Genomic DNA, 22,662 nt, shown 5'->3' with positions numbered 1-22,662 from the left:
GAGGAAATGACGTAACGGAACAGGTGGGTGAAGAGCAATCATTCAAATATGGCTTCCAAATATATACCGCCATTATGACAATTAGGCGTCCAAATAAGATTCTATTTGGTACGGTCACCATCATAATCCAACCACCCGTGAGATCGCCAGAGTCCAAAGATGTATTAATCCCCAACCCAAATGAATGTTGACGGGAAGCTGTCATCTCATCGAAACATGACGACGAAGGAAGTCTTCTCAAAGGCACAAACATGAAACCATTTAGGTAAACAGTGAGGAGAGATTGTTTTCATTCAAATGAAATACAATAAGTATTGTTAGTGGTTTTCATAGGTTAATCCAAACAAAAACCGGTCATCCGTAACGGCAAGCTTTTGCATGGAAGCGAAACACGAAATAATGCTTGGGAATACTCCTCGCTCTACATTGCTAGAAACATCAACATACCTGAATAACAGGCTGGCAAGACAACCGTACAAAGATGCTGTGTACATGTTTCCCACGTGTTTGGCGAACACAAGACTGTGTTCAACCTTCATTGAGAACAAACTGCGAGTGGCTTCCATGCACCGGATATCAACATCGCGGGTGGATTGTTTGGCAGAGCTGTGGAAAACAATACAAGGGAAATTGAATCCCACTAGCGAAAGTGTAAAAGCACAAGCACGAGTTCTACCAATCTAACGCAACATGGGAGGGTAAGTCGAAAAAAAACTATGCAAATGTTACATCTTGTTGATAGATTGATTGGATGGAATGTTTTTGTGGTTATAAGGGCAACTAGCCTGACGCCGTTTTGAATATTCGCCATTGGAACCAATATACTGAAGTTTCCGCCGGTGTCAACAGATACCGTGCTTCTGGTGTCTCAGTTGAAAGGTACACACTAGCGCCATTAAAAATGTCCTCAAAATCAACCGAAGAAAAGCGCAAAACCAAGAGTGTCACATTCAATCAGTTGTAAAAACGAGTATATCAAGCCGTTCAGTGGTGAAACACTTTAGATGCGGTTCCCAAGCAACCCGAAGAAAATGCACGGTACAAACAGAAGTGGTCGGGAATCCAGAGGTGAATTCGAAAACTCTGCTTGGATGACTTAACTTTAAAGTCCAGCTGTGTCAAAGTAATCACGTGCTTCAGGCACTTGACAAAGTCGAAGCTATAATGTGCACATTTTCTCCCCACTCAACTCTCAACAACTCTAAGTACGTAATTTACTCAATCAGAGATGGGCTTACTCTGCACCAACGCCGTTTATAATTGTCGTAAAGGCGGTCCTCACTTGATCATCAATCGTGGCTGCCAAGTTATTTGTGCCATTTTCTGCTATCGAATCACCGACAACGGACCCATTTGTAGTTGCCTCCTTATCGGGGAACAAAGGACCAGGGTGAAGAGCCAGCATGTCATCCATAACTAACCATCCGTAGGCTTTACGAACGAGTCGAGTAAATGGACTGTGAAAGCACAGGTAATCAATGTTGTGAAGGGAAGATAACCCTGGCTTTTGCAAAGGGGCCGAAACAACCACCGGGAGTTGATCTGACGAGAGAAGGTATCAGAGCGAAGCGTGGATTATTGAACAGATTGATGTTATGATCATATAACAGTTTACTAAAAGGGCAGTGAACCGGTAGGATAATCACACTAGACCACACGCCCGCAGGGATTGATGTTCAGTTCAACCATCGTGAATAGGGCAGTGTTCAGAATATCAAATGTAAACGGATCCACCAATGACATCCAAATATTATGAAGTAAATGGGGGTGTTAGTGGAACTTCATTACCTGTTAGAGAACAACAACGCCATATGATTTACTGGACAATTGTTTTAAATTCTGAAGGAAAGGTGCGGTACCAGTCAGGTTGTGTAACGGATCGTTCTCTGAAGAAATATTGCTGAAGTAAAGTGGTAGGCGGATGCAAGCGAATACACTTGACAGCTGAACACTGTCTTTAAGAGTGGTTTCGAAAATAAAATAAACCGTCGGAGTCTAACCCTAACATGTTTCAGAACCCCAAAAGTTCATACGTCAAAAATGGTTCAGTTCGGCGATCGTCTAAACCGTGAATTCCCATCCGAAAGTCGAAAAGGTCTTTGGACAATTTTTAGTGGCTCTGAGAACTAATATGAACATCATATTCACACATGTAAAGGCTGATAAACAAGTTTTCATCATCTACTAGTTTCAAATCTTTAGCAGAGGATGTGAAACAGCAGACTTGAAGTAGTTCACTGGATTAGCTCGAGGATGACAATCCGTTGGAAAAGCTGAATATTTGCCATCAGCAAAGTGAATGTACCTTTTCAGGACGTCCTGAGGTTTTCTCCTCAACAAACTTACCAGTAAACAAAGGAGCACAACCACTTAGTTGCTACTTCCATCGGGTCATGGCACTTTCTGTTCATGAAAGATAGTATCTTATGACAATGGGGATAACTTTTGAGTCCAAATATCAATCACATAAGGACCATTTCTAAGAGCTTATAAACTCTGAAGCAAACCACCCATCACATCTCCTTTTCTACTGAAACAGAATCATTCCGACCCTATTCCGAACGGAATAGATGTGTGACACTTGGTTAAGTTACCACCTGAGTCAAATACTCAGTCAACAAAGGCCAGTAGAAACTCACTCAAAGAAGACAAGACCAACTAGAAATACATTGAGCGAGGCATTACCGATTTCACCTGACCATTCCTCCTTGTAAGACAACTTGATACAACTGCTACTCACTGAATCGCTCATTCCGTCATTCGTAGCCCCAGGTGATTTGCGGTTCGACAACTTTCATTCTGTCATGGATGGCTTGTTTTGACCGAGACCACTTTGGTCGCCCACCTGAATCGTGGGCGTGGAATAGAGTGCAACAAGTGGTCCGCTCCCCTCGCACAAACTCCTATATAAACTCTACCTGTTTCAAGTTGGGCACATCAGTCACTCCATCGGACGCGACTATCAGACTTTTTGCACACTGTTAAGCTTGTCCGTCAAGCAACCTCAGCGACTTTTCAAGAGAACCGGCATTTTGGTTGGTTTACTTTGTTTGCTACTCAAACTTATTTTGTGCGAAAAATTTAACTCTGTGAGCTGAATGATCTACATTCCAATTTTAATGAGATTAGGTTGAAAGACAGATGAACAGAACGACTTTAATGGCACTCAGAAGAGCACATCATTAGGCATAAGAATGCTTTCCTATTCAGTCCGATCCAGCCAGTGGACCACGTGTCAACTAAACGTCAAGTGGAGGCCAATTAGTCTGATTATACTCCCGCATCTGCTCCATTGCGAACAAACATGCGTCATGCAGCCAACGCAAAAAGCGCACACCACTGCTATTCACAGGAAAGTGAACCCCTTAATCTGAAGGGATTTCCCAGGAAGACAGTTAACAGACACGGTACAAAGTGAAGTGTGACCACGTAGCGAGATTTACCGATAAAATGGTGAAAGCCAAACTCACTGATTCTCTGAACAACAGCACGAGCTGAACTTGGATACCTTGATGCCTCTACTAGCTCCACTGCTAAATTGGACCGACGAAACTCGAGTGGCCGAGTAAAACACCCATCACTCCGTACGTTGCTTTCCGAAGATCCCATGCTACCAGACTACCCTTTTCTGACCGGTCACTCGCTGAAATGTGAGAGACCATCGAACTAGCATCAATGTCCGATGCATAGTTGCAACGTTCAAACCTCGTCAGCTCATTTCAGTTACTATACGAAAACTCGGAAAACATAAATTTGAAGCTTCATAGTGCTAGAAGCTGCGCTTCGATGCTCACCGTGTCCATTAGGTATCTCAATGCAATGTTGCCTTGAATGGTAAAATGCACTCAGGAGACACGACGCGAAGGTGCTGTGGATCGAACGAAGCAAACGATGAATGTGTTGTGGTAATTCGAAATTACAAGTTATCTGCCATGACAGAATGGTAGGACTTCACTTCGGATAAACGACAAGATATATTCAAGCACTCATTGGAATGTGCAACCCACTGTCATGTAAACTGTAGCCGCAACAGCCTGTATGTATTTTTTGGTGAATAGTGTAGACCTATTACTGACCCTCACATCAATCTTTTCATCGATCCCTGGACAAACTGTGACAAATTGACATTCCTGTCATTCTAAGTCTCCAAGTTGCAGACTGATTAGAAAGTCAGACGGTTTCGAAGCCGATCGGTAAAAACAAAGCAACAAATATCGTTAGGATTGTTGAGCCATCGGTCTCCAATCAGAATCAAAAGGATCGAAGTATCGGTTCTGTGCTGTCCTTGTGCTGTCTCCAGAGTTGAAAAAATGATCCGATGACTGAGACCAAGCAGTCTGACTGCCAATCACTTGCGCTAGCCCATTAATTCCTAATCGTCAGACGCTAAAAGTGTTCTGTGTTGGAGCAGATGAAGTGACAAATCAGCTGCCACAGTAACATTGACCGAAAAAAGGAACAGAAATTTTGACAAAAGAGGCACCCTGGCGGACAAAGCACTTGAAATCTGCACACAGTTGATTACCTCCGAGGTCTTCCCCAAGAATACCCCAATCATAGATGGTGCAAGCGGTCGGTGTTGCAAATGAAATGCACTCTCTTCTTGCGCCAACTCTCATACTCACTCCAACCACTCCACTTGAGGATTGTCACTAAAATCATTCGTTCAGTACATGCTAGGACTGTTATGATTTCCGCATCATGAACTGAGGTATATAAGGGCACGACCGTGGAAACAACAATGGCTTAATATTCAATCAAAGCGCGTCACCACTGTGGCTAATGGCGTTTGATCATTAGCACAACCAACTCAACAAGCTGCAGTGTCCCAAACAACATACACCTCAAAAGCGATGCTTACAGCCTTCCAGAGACCAAACTTTAGGATTATAAAAGTAGTCACACGCCATACTCCAGGTATCGCTTGAGTATATCCGGGGGTCCTGAGATGAGGGCTGCTGGATATTGTACTCAGCAAGGCTGTTGAATCTGTTTCTGTCGGTTGAATTCCGCTAGTTCCCTACTCGGTGCTGTAAAACCCAAAGGCGCACTAAACTTATCTTGAGCATGAATATCAGTTATCCAAGGGTGGTGAGAGAATAACTCCACCATTAGTCCAACGGACTCATTCATACAGCGCACAGGAGAGGCGTCATAATACCAGCTGGAGATATGGATGTTAATAGTGGTAAATAAGAGGCGGATGCCAGAAACCTGGAAATCTGCATCACCCCGGGTTCAGAAGGAATGAACACTTAATTCAATTGTACGCTGACAAAGCTGGTCCTGCTGGGCACCAAATTCACGGAGAGCTTTCATAGAAATGTGGGCTGGAGTCCTCCTTGGATGCGATACTAGACACAGGTGGACCGCAGCAGTTCTGTCAGATGTCCTGTGCAGGACTGCAGATCACACAAGACTCTGATCATACGCAAGAGTGATTGTTCGTTTTAGCAGATGACACAAATGCCCTACTTGGAATGTGAATCCCGCAGTTAAAACAAACACAGGTACGACATAACTGTTAGACCATGCTCGCCACCACCCCAGTGGGACTTTTGCCAATGATAGCGTAAACCATTGGTGACACCTCCAAGACACGTTACGCTCAACCACTGTTTCAGCACATAGTTTCACCGAATGCACGAACCATAATCGCTAGATAACTGCTGGTTCAGCGGAAATACTCAACACCGGGAATGACGACCCTATATACCCCACCCATGATCACATGCACGGACAGACCACCTTGGAATTTCGCACTTCTCTGAAGCTAGATTGCAAATCAAGGTGCTGCCGAAGAATATTCAAAAACTGAAGATCCAAATGCTTCTGGAAATAACCGCAAACTCTCTAAACTTACCAAAACGAAATGTCCAAAAAGAGCTGAACGTTCATAAGACGATCGCGGAAGAAAATAGTGGGCCAATGACTTATAATTTCAACTCAACTGGCCACCTATGAGTTTTGTGTTATCAATGCTTTACGGTAGACAGTGAACACAGCCCGTTTTCTGCGTTCAAAGTGCTCAGCAGGGGGTTCCAAATATTAGACTGCTGGCTCCAACGATCAATCCCCATTTATGGTATCCACGTAGTAAGTGTTATAACTAAATGGGGAGCCAAGTTGAACGTTGTATACAAACTGCTTGTAAGCACCATTCTTCGACGGCTAACCCACATTCGCGTACACACCTCCATGAGGAACGTACAGGATTCACAACAGGCCGAGATTGTAATTATCACCCAACGACAACAGATAAACAAGATCCTAAATATCAAGGGCCAACTCCACCCCTCTTCCTGGACCTCAAAATCGAATTCGACGCAGTTGACCAGACTGTCTTGCAGGATTCGCTGAAGAATGGGGTAGCGCAAAATTTCATTCGTACTCTGAGTGCAGTTAACACCCACACATGTGTGCAAGTACAGGATTACGGTGAGCCCTCTTCATAACTTCGACACACCAAGCAGGTCACATAAGGGTATCTAGTGAACCCAGCCCTAAACGACTTTGCAACCCGCTCTCGAAGTTATGTTACTCGAATGGCCATTCCTTACACCAATTCAGTCTTGATGGTGACTCTTAGGAGATGGATAAATCCGAAAAATTGCTTCAGGACCAGTGATTTGAAGGACGAAATATCTGGACAAATAAGCAAGACCGACACCACATTAATCAACCTCCGTCATTGGTGAAAAAGATGAGATATTCGTTTCGCTGAGGCACCCGCGTAAGCGCCACGCTATTATATAGATGCGGAACCTGAGCTGTCCGATTGGAGAGTGGTATACGACTAATAAAGTTTGATCGCCTATTCTTGAGTAACGCTCGAATGTGCATCAATAATGGACAAAGTTCATTGTTGTGTGTTTGTGATGGATTATCCACGATATTCTCAGAAACACTTTTAACAGAAATTATCTGTACTAGTTTGACCACGAGCTGATAGTGCCTCGATTCCATCTACCTCAAAAAAAATCCCTTAGCACGTGCTAGATCCAAACGAGAATTTTCAACGGGTAGTAAACGCCAAACTTGTCGGAAACGCACAATGGTCAATAGTACCCTACTTGAATTTTGTTGGGCTGAAATGGTCTCCAAACTGCTGACGTAAAGATAACGAAAGCAGTCGACTGAAAACTGCTTCTCAAGTGACACTGAATCAAAACCGATGGCATGCATGCTGTGATTATTTCTAGTCATAACTCAAACGTTAGTAAAATTCTCTTCAAAGTGATGCTTTTTCAAGTCCTTTTTGTTGTTCTATATGCAGGACTGCAGATCACACAAGACTCTGATCATACGCAAGAGTGATTGTTCGTTTTAGCAGATGACACAAATGCCCTACTTGGAATGTGAATCCCGCAGTTAAAACAAACACAGGTACGACATAACTGTTAGACCATGCTCGCCACCACCCCAGTGGGACTTTTGCCAATGATAGCGTAAACCATTGGTGACACCTCCAAGACACGTTACGCTCAACCACTGTTTCAGCACATAGTTTCACCGAATGCACGAACCATAATCGCTAGATAACTGCTGGTTCAGCGGAAATACTCAACACCGGGAATGACGACCCTATATACCCCACCCATGATCACATGCACGGACAGACCACCTTGGAATTTCGCACTTCTCTGAAGCTAGATTGCAAATCAAGGTGCTGCCGAAGAATATTCAAAAACTGAAGATCCAAATGCTTCTGGAAATAACCGCAAACTCTCTAAACTTACCAAAACGAAATGTCCAAAAAGAGCTGAACGTTCATAAGACGATCGCGGAAGAAAATAGTGGGCCAATGACTTATAATTTCAACTCAACTGGCCACCTATGAGTTTTGTGTTATCAATGCTTTACGGTAGACAGTGAACACAGCCCGTTTTCTGCGTTCAAAGTGCTCAGCAGGGGGTTCCAAATATTAGACTGCTGGCTCCAACGATCAATCCCCATTTATGGTATCCACGTAGTAAGTGTTATAACTAAATGGGGAGCCAAGTTGAACGTTGTATACAAACTGCTTGTAAGCACCATTCTTCGACGGCTAACCCACATTCGCGTACACACCTCCATGAGGAACGTACAGGATTCACAACAGGCCGAGATTGTAATTATCACCCAACGACAACAGATAAACAAGATCCTAAATATCAAGGGCCAACTCCACCCCTCTTCCTGGACCTCAAAATCGAATTCGACGCAGTTGACCAGACTGTCTTGCAGGATTCGCTGAAGAATGGGGTAGCGCAAAATTTCATTCGTACTCTGAGTGCAGTTAACACCCACACATGTGTGCAAGTACAGGATTACGGTGAGCCCTCTTCATAACTTCGACACACCAAGCAGGTCACATAAGGGTATCTAGTGAACCCAGCCCTAAACGACTTTGCAACCCGCTCTCGAAGTTATGTTACTCGAATGGCCATTCCTTACACCAATTCAGTCTTGATGGTGACTCTTAGGAGATGGATAAATCCGAAAAATTGCTTCAGGACCAGTGATTTGAAGGACGAAATATCTGGACAAATAAGCAAGACCGACACCACATTAATCAACCTCCGTCATTGGTGAAAAAGATGAGATATTCGTTTCGCTGAGGCACCCGCGTAAGCGCCACGCTATTATATAGATGCGGAACCTGAGCTGTCCGATTGGAGAGTGGTATACGACTAATAAAGTTTGATCGCCTATTCTTGAGTAACGCTCGAATGTGCATCAATAATGGACAAAGTTCATTGTTGTGTGTTTGTGATGGATTATCCACGATATTCTCAGAAACACTTTTAACAGAAATTATCTGTACTAGTTTGACCACGAGCTGATAGTGCCTCGATTCCATCTACCTCAAAAAAAATCCCTTAGCACGTGCTAGATCCAAACGAGAATTTTCAACGGGTAGTAAACGCCAAACTTGTCGGAAACGCACAATGGTCAATAGTACCCTACTTGAATTTTGTTGGGCTGAAATGGTCTCCAAACTGCTGACGTAAAGATAACGAAAGCAGTCGACTGAAAACTGCTTCTCAAGTGACACTGAATCAAAACCGATGGCATGCATGCTGTGATTATTTCTAGTCATAACTCAAACGTTAGTAAAATTCTCCTCAAGGTGATGCTTTTTCAAGTCCTTTTTGTTGTTCTATAAGATATCACTCCGCCCTGAGAAATCGCTCACAACAATTGTCCCGTTCTTGAGAGACCACCCTCAGATTGAACCAGACATTTGTTCCTTTGATGCATAGCTGGACAGATATGCTTCAGGGAAACATCTAAAACGGTCGTTTCTGAGAAGGATCTCTCCAGTGATATGACAAGCGTTGTTTCAAAGATTGTGACTCGAAGAGCGCAGTGTATTTTGGTAGGATTTTTTCAGGAAAGAAAATGCACCTGATAGGCTGGTCTTTCGATAAGCCGTCTCAAGGCACGTGAAATTGAGAGACTGGCTTCAGTCTGGAAAACTGACTACGGTTAAGTACCCAGCTGCTCCACGTCCAGGAAAACGGTATCCTGTGGGAGCAGCATTATCTATCCTCCTGATTCTAAATGCATATTGAAGTTGCCACTCAATCATCAACCATTCATACAGGATTACTAAAAAATAACCGTTCAACGGCAACAACCTTTTGGTGCCTAAATGCCATGCCACCAAAGGATTGTTACCGGATTGCTAAACGCGTAATCCGATTGGATAGGGTTAGCAAATTCTTAGACAGGGCTGATAGTATCGATGCCAGTTGGCAGAAATTTTGATCATATATATGCGTTTTCCCCGCAACATTCGACATTCGAAACAGTGCCACGCTGATATCATTCATAAGCAAAACAGAGAAAGCTCACGTACGTCCTTTTGGAAACCAAATCAAGCTAAAGTACTGTTTATTTTTATCATCGGTCACGTTTGCCTTTGGGCTTGAATAAACATGTCACTATCACTGTTTAAGAAATACAGTATAAGTAGTTGTTCCATTTTTACGGGAGATGATTCACGAAAGGCAAAGTCTAACCTCTATCTCTGCCCCAAACATTACCAAGTTTCAACCTTGGCGTCGGGTTTCCACTAGAGTAAAGAGGGGAGGATCCAAGTGCTACAGTACGTTGTACAATCAGATAGCCTATCGGTGAAGTTGAGTTATCAGGTGACATGGTGGTGTGGAAGCCGTTGGGTCCTTCCTGTAGACGACTGACAATGCCATATTTACCGGAGCTATACTGGTGCATGAATCAATCGTAAAAAGCAAGTCATAAAATCCATCGCGAAAACTGAAACGCAACTGCGATGCAAATTATTTCCGCTGCTCGTGCTGCACAGACCTCCCGTTTGCCAAATGGATTAGATTTCTCGGTAAGGAGATGATGAGGTCTGGTTTTGCGGAAACTAGGGGGAAACCCAGCGCCAGTTAGTGGGTGATATCATTCGTTAACGAGCTCATCATCATCATTGTCAGCCGTACTAACCGCTTACTTATCGTACAGTGGTTGTAGCTGCCACAGTTCCGTTCACCGATGATTTGGGGAGGTAGAGCAGGTAGCTATGCCTTGGAGGCGGGAGGTGATAAATTAATGCGTAAATACAGCACTATAAGTGGACTGTTGAGTGGAGGGATTGGAAAGGGAACGAGTTTAGATAACTCAATTTCCTACTGACTCTTCGGACATCCTTGCATTGTTGGTTGCTGGTTTGTTCACTAATCTGAGCTGAGCTGGACAATTTGGTCGCAAACGTCTCACCACCAATCGAGGTGACATCATCAGTATATTGTCAGGAAGCGTAGTGAGCGTAGAGATGGTTCACTGGTTGTGCGTTGAGTGGTGGTGCGTATGTGTGTGCTAATATGCGCGGTGCTAGCCAGGGTTGATCTTCGACAAACCCAACAACCAATCATGATCTTGCTTCACTTCTAATGTGGGTTGCTTTAATGAGGGGAAAAACTAGCTTCAGGAGTGTCAGAAAGTTCCATTTTCATGGTGCAACAACGGAATTCAGTATGATAAAGTCCCCAGGATCCGGGAGGACTTTGATGAATAACGTCCGATCTCCACCGACGATGTTTAGCCAGTAATACTCAAGCGGACACTTCACTACAGTTGACATCAGTGTTTGGTAACAGGACGTTTGAAGTGTGATACTAACGGCCAAGTTAAAACAAAAAACAATGGCGTTCCTATTATCACCGTTTTCCTTCGAAAGATTATACACCATGTTATGTGATCAGTTCCATGTCATCACGCAACGTAATCTAGCACGCATGGAAAAACTGGAAAACAGGAGCAGTAACACGCACGGCTAAAAGACGAGAGTGGATAGAATCACCAAAGTGAATTAAAACGTTTGAAAATGATTGGTTACCGGGATGCGAATCACACGGAAGACTAACTTTTGGTCCATACTCTTCGTTTGTATTTTCGATAACATTGGATCAGCGCATCCCGATAGCACTGTAGACTCAGATGACCATCAACTGTGGGATATTCAGAACTCATATCGGGCTTGTAGAAATCATACTTGTGTTGGACGTGGTGAGATCTGAGGCCTTAATAGGGGGATAAAGGAGCGGAAACGACAATGAGATGCCGAGGCAGAACATCAAATGACATTGTACACTTCCATGAGGAGCTGAAGCGTCCTGCTACGAGCACCTGATCAGCAGTGAGAATAACTTACATCACTCATCCTTCAATCGTAAAATTCGCAACAAGTGGTCACTTGTTTATTTACTTGCTCCACGGCCGACTACTGTACAGATGAAAGTCTCAGTCGTCATATAAATGATTCTACCTCCCGATATTCCGTTCCCTCCATTTTCATTAATTTATAATTTATAAGCCAGATGAGAAAGTTTTAATGAGTTCAGCGGATACCCTTATCCATAGTCCTCATAGCCGACACAACTCACACAAACAAACCTATATGGTGAACGCTTCAGTTGAGTCTATGATAGGCAGAGGACTACTCAAGTCAGTTCACTTAGATTAGATAGTCCATAGCGAAGGAAGCGCGCTCCGATTACCAAGGTAGGTAGGCCATCTCGTGAGTTATTGACCCAATAGATACCATCTGAAACATAGAAGAACAGGACCGAAGCTTTCCTTCCAGGGCATACCCAGGGTTGAACTTACGTTATCTTTAAGGTAAGGTATCAGATGTACCACTGACCGTATTTTACAGAAACGGATTAGACTGGCGCCGGCAATCAGAAAAGAATCGTTCAGCTACAGCCCACTAAAGGTGCCTAACTGCCATGCCACCCGGAAGAGGTACGAGGGTTAAGATACTCCCAGGTTGTCCAGGCCCGGGTCGGGTTCGAATCACGCATCTTCTGGTTAATAAATTCGCCCTCGAAGCACTGAGCGAAAAAACAACCTGATGTTGCTATGTTCAGTATTCGGATGTAAGTCACGGTCATTAAGCAAAATCAATGCCATCGGCCTCTCCAAATGCATTTCATTTCTAACTATCCTATCACTAGATCGTTTTTATAACGAAGCAGTACACCCAACGGGGCATGGCATAACATGGCGGTCCTTGAACTACCATGGGTTCGCGTTCTCCATTGTCTACAAGTTCTCGTTCATACCATTACAGTTAAAGGCACTGTCAGTCACCGTTTGAGTATTTAGCTATTAACCTCTGATTCCGCATTATCTGATTAAGTCAACCAGTCCCGTCACATACCTATGTCAATCTAGTCAATCTAATTCCACAAAATAGCGCGTGCCACCCTGTCAGATTCACCAGAGAGCACAAGTGGGTCGATGTCATTTAAAGCTGAATGGGGTCGCACTGAACTTTTCTTTTAAGAACGCAAGCTATGGGAAGTTGTTTCGATCTGGCACGGAAAAACCGTCCATGCACTGACGGATTGTCCCGAAATGCTGAGTGGGTACTCGGAATTAAACTGCACTGCGTAAGTCACTACACTTCCAGGATCATTGCCACAACCCGTTTTGATCGTGTATTTTCCGGCTGAGTGCCTCTGTTCTAAAGCTCGCGTTGTTTCAGTAATTTTTTGGATTGATGGGGATGATCCCTATATGGGTAAGCTTGTCGGACTTATCATATATACAATGACTGGTAGACCGAGCACATCCAGTTGGCATTCAAGGCCACGCAATGTCCAATCGAGTTACAGTATATTCCGTTCAATAACTGTCCATTACTTGTGATTGTTTTCGCTCAGCTTCGGTGATCAAGACGAATTCTTGTTTCCTGTGCACGATCAACCACGAATAGCTGTGTCTAGTCGGGTACAACCGGACGCTAGCTAATGTACCTTGGGGTGAAACAGAGTGACTTCTGGCCAGTCTATTTGCTTCGGTGCCGGTTGGCCAAGTATGACTCGGCAAACGACCTCGCCTATTCAATTCGCGCTGAACACCAACTGCTCTAATTACGGTATACGTTCGGTACGGGCTTCCGATCCAGTCCAAGCATACTGGCAGGTAGAGTACCAGTACCGTCTTTGTTCCCATATTCAACCAACAATATCAGCTCGGTTTCTCCACATGCATTATTCGACTTCATATCAAATCATCAGAGCGAGGTATTAGGCTAATGACTCCTCAAACGCTCAACAGAGCATGCATCAACTTCAAACACAGGCAGAACGCATAAACACAACATCAGTTTATGCAATTTTATTTGATCCAGGAACCCTCAAGCTAGTTAGGTTATAAAAGTACAATAGAAAACCCCCATTACAGACATTGTTACGATCGGTAAGCCGCAACGAGTTTCGGTCAACTTTGGCGAAGAGATTCTTATTGCAACGAATTCGCTTGCGAGTCGCCTCTTAAATGCTTTTCTGATGATTTTGTTAGACATTTTCTCTAGAACCAAGTGTTCACAATGTGCAGAACAGTGAAAATTGGACCTTTGTGCACAGGATAAGAAAATCGGTGACCGGTGAATGGGGGGAGGAAATTTATAAACTATCATCCAGCGAAGCATGAAGAAGCATGTCCGTCAATCGATCATTCCAAAACAGGCCATTGTGCGCTTACATGTCATATCGTCTCAAGTCACTTACTATCTAATCAACACTCCTAACAGATACCATTTAGAGTGAGAATGGGGCGTCAAATGTCAAAATAGAATTCACTGGCTTCACGAGCTACGGTTCGAGCTGCGATAGGAAACCTAAAAGCTTGGCTAGCTTCGTGCCTGAAGCTAAATGATGGGGTTTGAGTGCCCAGAGTTTCGTGCCTCTAGCTGGACAGAAAGCAGTTGTTCAGACTCAAAATTATTGACAAATATGCAGCTGGTGTACAAAACCTTCATCCGCTGATTTTAGCAGCGAATAGAACAATAGCAATGTGGTACGGTAAATGGTTGGGGTTCCTTTCCCTTTAACACTAAATCTACCTTTGGTGACAAGCTGCAAATGGGTAGCACAACTTAGGAGCACAGCTACCAGGCTTGGTAAGATGGATTTGAGGACAGGATGAACATGTTTGAGGAAAACATAATAATAATAATAATAATAATAATAATAATAATAATAATAATAATAATAATAATAATAATAATAATAATAATAATAATAATAATAATAATAATAATAATAATAATAATAATAATAATAATAATAATAATAATAATAATAATAATAATAATAATAATAATAATAATAATAATAATAATAATAATAATAATAATAATAATAATAATAATAATAATAATAATAATAATAATAATAATAATAATAATAATAATAATAATAATAATAATAATAATAATAATAATAATAATAATAATAATAATAATAATAATAATAATAATAATAATAATAATAATAATAATAATAATAATAATAATAATAATAATAATAATAATAATAATAATAATAATAATAATAATAATAATAATAATAATAATAATAATAATAATAATAATAATAATAATAATAATAATAATAATAATAATAATAATAATAATAATAATAATAATAATAATAATAATAATAACAATGGTAATAATGGTTCAGCTGAAATAATGGTTCAGCTGAAACACCCTTCGGTGCCTAGCTACTATGCCACCCGAAAGAAGTACGAGAGCTAGGATACTGCTAGCGGAAGTCAAGAGACGGAGGTCGGGTTCGAACCATAGACCTTCCAGTCAGTAAATTCGCTCCATAACCTAAAAAGTGATCTGGCATGATGGGGTCGCAAATGCCTCTCGGTGAAGTAGTTAAATGAAGTATCCGAACAGCGATATTTCAAAATCCCCATAGATATTTGCAGGCTACTCTGACGCGTATATCAGTTATGAACAGTGTGTGCGTGTTTTGGGGCAAACGCGCTCTCTGTACTACATTTCTATGATTCAAGTTAACAGTCACGCAGTTCTCCGGGCAAATGATTGAAAATTCGAAGTGAACGAATCACTCACAATAAAAACGATCTTAGAATGGATTATTTGGTTTCCGTAAACTGCATCATAACTGACGGGCGATACCGATGTGGACTACCTATAAGAATGACCATTCGTCGGATGGCTCCTTCTTGATTCTCCGTATCTTGTAGAATAGGTTGATTTTTTAACAGTCGAAAATCTCTTAGGTTTTATGCCAGTGATGGCGTAATAGAACAGAAGAAAACGAGCAAGGTTTTGGGCAGAGTTGATGAGGTGAAACACAAACTTCACATGGGATGGAATGCGAACAGGCACACGAAAACGATAAGCCTCGAAATGCTACTCACCGGGGTCAATAACCAGCGGAGCATTCGGGCCTAAGAGTATTGCCACAGCCCCAGCGCCGCCTGTTGGACGGGCAGCCTTACTCCCATAAATCGCAATATCGCCAGCGACTACCAAAGCCAAACGACCTGAAAGAATAGATAGAAGTAATTATCCACGTCAAAGCAAGCTGTAGCATGGTCGGGTATGAAGGAACTGGAAAATGGTCTGAATCGAGTGTATGAAATCTGTGCTTTCTGTGAAAATGTACGCATGTCAGCCTACCAGGAGATTTCAGGTACTGCGAGATTTGAAAAGTACTGGACAAAGTTCAGAGCGCAGTAAAAATAAACGCTGTCCAGCACACCAAGTGTGTTTCGTTGTATCCCTGACAGAATATACTGAAGAAAACTGCTTATTTTGAAGTCGACTTCCCTGGTTCCAACAGCTAACTGGATGAACTTCTCCCGGAAGCACGAGGGTCCCAAGAAACTATCCGTAGCCTGATTCGTATACATTAGTATCCAAGTCGGTGTTACGCTATTTTACTATTCCTGGTTTTATTCTGAGAACGGCGCGTTATTTCATGCCTTTGTCATCAAGTTATGAATTTGTCCAGCGGCTTGTTTGGAACATTCCTAAGAGGGACGGCTCGGGTTTCGTCCTCTGTAGATGTATTTCATTAGATTTGATTTTCCAGTTATTTTTTTAACTTTCGGTTAGAAGAGGGCCGTGAGGAACTTCGAAGGAAGTTGAAGGTCGCCTACCCTGATATGCTCAGTTGCTGTACAGTTAACGCGAAGACCGTAATTCTACTCCGAAAAGCCAGATGCTATGATGAGACTACAAAACTTTATGCATATCTAAGAAATAATGCGTAACAAGTCATACTGAACTGGCAGAAGATACGGTCAGAATTTGGTCTTCGAAAACATCAGTGTTCTCTCGTTTGGGGTTGAAGCACAGAATCCATCAAAAATGTATCCAGGTTTTTCAGAAGACCACAGAATCAACCAATCAAGGGAACAAATCCAGACCCCAAAGCAAGAAGAAAAGGACCGAATACCAACATAATAATCATACACAGTACTGTCGTAATGAATACGCCCAACAAACCAACCAGACACAAGAGATTGAAACCAACTCAGATTCACGGGGGTCTAATCAAACAACGCGAAGACCGCCTTCAGAGCTACCAAATGCTCTTTATGAGCTATATAAGCACAGGTAGAAGAGTAGGAATCCATCCACTCGATCTTGTACTGACAATGTCACCTCGGTTGGTAATGAAACGTTTGCAATCCAACGGCCAAGCTCGGTGGACAGACCAACAACCAAGACTCTTCACTATTGGAATGTCAAAGTGGATTGCCCGTTTCTGGTTAGACAATCGTCGTTTGCTTTAATTGGCCATTTTGTTGAAAGCCTTCTGCGATCTTATCATAAACAGCATCGATCGACCCTTCGAACCCAGACTAATGTGCGCTTTCTTGTGGTGCCTGCTAACCGACCCTTACAATCTAGGGTCAGCTAGACACCAAAGCAATACTGCGTGAAGCAAAATAAGGTCATTTGCACCAGCAAGCATGAAGGATGTAGTTCTCTGTTGTCTTCCAGCGGCTCGAAGGAATAATGGTTCTCATATAAGGAAACATAAATAGGGGTATTTTGCTATGTTGTGCACCTGCTGAGTAGCTTACTAAGACATGACCTCAAGTATAGTTCACCTAAGCGGTATGACGCAAAATAGCGTAATAATCTGAGTTCGAACGATCGACAGAAGCGTATGACAGAGTCTGGTGTACTTTAAGACGGGTAATTTAGAAGCACAAGCTTCTTTTTCGTGACAAAGTCACAAAAGATTTGCAATGAGGTTGTAAGACAAACTGAAAAAACAGGCACATGCTCGAATCCCAATGAGAATGCGCAACCCACGTTCATGTCAAAATGCGAAGGTTTGCGAATATACGGTTTCCGAGAGCTCTCCTCTGGCAAATGGCCATAAAATATGGAGTAGGATGTGTATGCTAAAGATGATCGACCGAATAGCATTCACACCAGGCTACTGTCGCTTACTGGTTGTCAACTAGTCCCAACGATCACGATAAACGGTAACGGAAAAATCGAACAAAAGCTGACACTCGCCACTAGGACGGCGGAAACATGGTAAGATCGTTTAGGCGTATACAACAATGGTACCAGGGAAGGTAAATTGAAGTTGTACATTACATCGGAATCGTTTTTATCAATTTACTGACTGCGGAACTGCAGCAGATTCGAAATGGGTCGTACCCGTAGGGCCCGTGAATCGGGGAGGTTTTTTATATCAAACACTAACATGACTCACCGTCCCATGCACTGGATTCCAACCAATTTAGCGCGTGAAACAATGCGGCAGTACCTCCGAAACAGGCGTTTTTTACGTCGATGCCCTCCACGTCGAAATTTCCACAGGCCTCAAATAACTGCATCAGGACAGTTTTGGTGGACTTTGATTTATCAATCAGGGTTTCCGTACCAACCTGGCGCGGGAAAAACGGACGGAACTTCATTTACTCAAGAAAAGGTGTAAAGAAATTGAGTGAGCAAACAATTGTAGGTATTCTGGTGGAGAATTCGTCCTGTAAACGAAGCCAATCTATGTTCAAAACCTGATACAAACTGTGAGACGAGAAGTGTCATTCTTGCTTGGGAACAGTACTTCGCTCAGCTGCAACACCCTTCCGGTGTCTAGCTGCCACGCCACCCGAAGGAAGCACGAGGGCTGGGATACTGCCAGGTTGCCCAAGCCTAGACAGGGGAAATCGAGAGGCAGAGGTCGGGTTCGAACCACGGACCCTCCGGTCAGTAAATTCGCGCTCTAACCACTTGAACCATCTCGCCCCCAGTACTTACTTAAATGTTTACCGTACTCGAAGGACGTTACACGGGCCGCAGCTAGAAAACAATACGGTGATCCTTGATAATAACGAACGATTTTTTTCAACATATTGACCGTCCGTAAACCCAACGACAACCAAGAAATTTATGCTAGATTTCTTTTCTTGTACTGAACCTCGTTGGCCTGTCTATCTTGTAAAATGACTATCTTCACGGTTTTTTACCGGACCAATTGGGAATTCAATCAAACAAGCCATGGTAGCAGATCGCATGTGAACTTCGCTGTATAAATCGCAGAGAAACCTCAGACAGTTGCTTACAGCGTAAATAAATTCCTCGTTGCTGTCTACAGCAAGCAAGCTATTCTCATCCGCCAAGGGTTGGGCGTCTCTGAGTGAGTAGAATCTTAACACCCATGAAAGAATGATGCGGTCACAAAATGTTCGCCTTACATCTCAGAGGGCATGGAACAACACTCCTGTAACAAAAAGGTTGTGGCAGGAAGACGTCTGCAGACCGACTTGAACAATTCGGTCGGAAACACTAGGATATTCACACTTACAGAGAAAATATCACGCATAGTAATTTGAATTGGATCGAGGCAGACATCACCAGACATCACCATTTATGCTAAGCGGAAGACTTCTGGACATTTTTACCACTGAATGTTACCTGGCTTCCTTCATTCAACGACAACGGTTTTACAAGTGAAAGAGTTCTAGAATGCCTAAATGTGATGTTGTGTCAACGATAGATTAGATATCTAAACCCACTCCAATTCAATAAAACTCCCGTTATGACTCAGACAGTTAGCAGACTGGCATAGATGACGAAGGCAACTTTGGGAGCTGACTCAAACGAACATAGGGAACTAATGGTCACAGCAATTTTTCCGTTGGAAAATAAGGCGTGAATTCTGGAATCCACTTATTTCATACAAACCTGCTGTTCCTTCTACCGAGCACCTCTAAACAACAATCACCTGACAACCCCAGTGGCGAAACTGGAGGACCAAAAGAGTTTAACTGAGAACTTACTATGCCTCCGTATTGCGGAACAAACAAAGTCGTGGATTATGTGAACACAAAAAGTTTGCTTTTGGCTACCTGGGGTAGGGTATAAAACACAAAATCTTGTTTGGAACGTTGGACGATTGGTAATTACTCTGTTGAATCCTTCTTCACTAGGTCAAAAAATTATAGCGGAGATGCCCAAGGTTGACTGTCTCCAGAAATTAACCAGCACGATCACACAAAAATAGTCAAATTCACAACTGGGTGGCTAATTGTTGACCTGCTGCGGCTACGAGAATGATTAGAAATAAAAAAGAAAGTAGACCTTCACCATCTGCCTCAGCAAATACCACCAATGAAAATTCGCTTGTACCAGCCAATTCCAGCGACAGTTCTGAGCCACTGATGGTCAAAGACTTAAGATAACTAAGATCCTCCGCCTTATGTGGCTAAGCCTCGTAGTCACACAACACTAAGGCCCAAACCGTAGTCTGATACACTTGCCCTGAGACCAACTAATATAGACTTTTGATGCAACGGGTGGTGACAATTAGCATGCACAATTCTGGCCTTCAAGATTAGTGCACTGACTTTGTCTGTCACATCACTTTCAGGGTTAATCCAACTTCTGAGATACGTACAGTGTGCCACAACTTCCACTACTACTCCTTGAATTCTCAGGGGCGAGTTCAAAGGCTGTACGTCCCGCAGCATGACTTCACGCTTTGTAGGTGCGAAGCACATCCCCAAGGATCGAATGACTATGATCGGTTTTCTAGAAAAGTTTGCGCATCCTGTTCTTTTCAGAAATGATAACAGTGTCTCTTGTATATCCCAGGTCGACAAGGAAATATTTGTACACCGAGGTCCTGAAGACCCTCAATACTTTGTCAGTAATGAATTAGAACACAAGTCCTTCTCGATCGCAATCATGCTTCCCGTTCCCGGGGTCCCGCCTTCATGTGTCTTCGTATAACGATATCGTATTGCAATCTCTCGCAGGACGGGGACCCCGTACTTCTTCCTCGAGCTACTCTCCGTTGGCCCTCCTGGTATTGTTGAAACTTAGGGAACTAAGTTCCATCCAATTTAGCTTGCTAGATCGTTGCAGAACTGAATCCCGACCACTATGATGCAGCTTCAGCTCGGGATTTCTGATTGAACAGTATCGAGAACATGGTGTAGGTGTGGTGTCTACGGAGCACTCAGACCGGCCGCATTCCAGTCAAGTAAGATCGGGAATGTTGCAGTTTCATACGAACGTAATGGTGGGATCGCGTATTATTGTGGACATGATACAACCCAGTTTCCCAACTGAGGAAGCGGATTGAGTTAGGATTCCCCAACCAAAAACTGTGACCGACCCACAAGGCAACAGCGTGAAACGAGATATTCGCGATCATTTGTGAACCACTGCCTTAATATCAGCTTATACGCTCCATGGACAAAGATCAGATAACCAGGCTGCACAGAACACCCAGCAATCCATACGTCCATCCTTGCCCGCTGTTCGTTTAGAGTGGCGACTGTCTAATGCACTATCCACTGTTTAGAAATCAGAGCTTGGAGAACTGCCTTACGAGGACAACCAATGATCTATCCAACCGGTTGAAACGCATGGTGCCAACTTTTATCTCTCACTTTGGTAAAAACACTTCCAGTACGAAAATGAAGTGAGAACTTTCTCGCAAGAGGTTGCGTAATAACACTTCGAGAATATGGAGAAGTCGGGTCGGACCTGGTCACCCGTACCGTCCATTTCCGACCGTACGGTAATAGAAGAGCAGATGAAGTGGATAGGGTTGTTAGTGGAAAAAGACCATCATACAAAAGATATCGTCCCAAATAGGAAAACTGACGATTATATACCAACAATGAAGCCAAACGCCATCCAAACATAGCCTGGAATGTTGTCTCGATGAATACGCTCACAACAGACTGAAAACAGTCCCACTGCAAAACTATGACAGCTGGATTATGAAATAAATGCGGACGAAGATGGTATCAAACGCACCGACATACCTCCATAAAACCAACATTTAGAAGGTCCAGATTCAACCGACGAACGAGGTTGGATACAGCCGTCAGGCAGATGGAGCTGATGTCCTCCTCAATAGTGCAAAATCCAAGAGATTCCTGTTCTAGCCCCGTAACATATTTTCCCGGACAGCCATCCGCCACTTCTAGGTCTGACTGTGAAATATAGTACCTTGGGAAGTACACTTCTAGTGCAAGGATTCCAAAATCCTGAGCCGACATATTTATATTTTACAGGTTAACAGTGAAATGCTGAAAGTCAATGTGTTTACTACGGTCGAAGTATATCAGTATAAGAGTGATGTGTAAACAAAAGGACATATGGTAACGTTAATTGACACGAATACGCTAAGCGGTTGACACGCTGTGGGACTGTATGAAACAGTACCAGATAGCAACATACGTCTAGTCAGCAAAAAACTGCGGAACAACAGGCCTACTAGCCGCGTTGGACAGCTTCAGAGATCAAGTATCATTGAATCATCCGTGTACATTCCGATAAACTGGATGTAGTAAATCTCTCAAACACGTGATACAGTACCATTACAATGTACGAGACACGTATTTACATGCATACTTGGCTGATATCCAATATGAATTGGCCGGTCGGCAGTTGGCCAATTATGAAAACACATATGCATGTGGATCAGATGTAAACCTGAAGGACTGAGATCGGCGGGCGAAGTTCTACAGGCTTGCTGAGCTGCTGGTGGACTTAACCATCAGGAAATTACGGCAAGCACCAGGTAAAACAACAGAATAGTGGTGCCGCCCGTCAATTCCTTTGTGTTGTACTATGCTACTTCACTTCACCCGCAAAATAACGAGATGGCTATTTTCAGTTCAAATGGATAGACAAGCCAACAGACCGAATATTCGATCTAAGGTATCGGAGCGAAATTACAACGTACACGTCATGGCTTCGTGACTGATACATGGAAACGATGGTATCATGTTTTTGCCCTTGCGGACGAGTATAAGCTGCTCGCATACCGGTGTTGATATTAATGCGTTTGTCGCTTGTTCGTTGCTTGTGAATGGGTTGTTCAATTC

The 22,662-nt window shown here is 43.0% G+C and overlaps 1 protein-coding gene across 1 annotated transcript in view; it reads right to left on the bottom strand.

Annotated features, from left to right (window-relative positions):
- The window catches only part of T265_06306 (hypothetical protein), a gene marked incomplete at both ends in the record, with an annotated part of 32,568 nt that extends 10,472 nt beyond the window's left edge, over positions 1-22,096 (bottom strand). The window contains 6 exons of the mRNA XM_009171533.1: positions 448-606; positions 1,239-1,542; positions 11,379-11,534; positions 15,703-15,828; positions 18,027-18,201; positions 21,595-22,096. Of these exons, the coding sequence (XP_009169797.1) occupies positions 448-606; positions 1,239-1,542; positions 11,379-11,534; positions 15,703-15,828; positions 18,027-18,201; positions 21,595-21,831 (1,157 nt within the window). The remainder of the gene's footprint in view (positions 1-447; positions 607-1,238; positions 1,543-11,378; positions 11,535-15,702; positions 15,829-18,026; positions 18,202-21,594) is intronic.
- Positions 22,097-22,662: the final 566 nt, after the last annotated feature.

Source organism: Opisthorchis viverrini (genome assembly GCF_000715545.1).
Source record: "Opisthorchis viverrini unplaced genomic scaffold opera_v5_127, whole genome shotgun sequence".
NCBI lineage: Eukaryota > Metazoa > Platyhelminthes > Trematoda > Opisthorchiida > Opisthorchiidae > Opisthorchis > Opisthorchis viverrini.
Note: the sequence above shows the minus strand (reverse complement) of the source record. Positions and strands in the feature narration are given on the sequence as shown.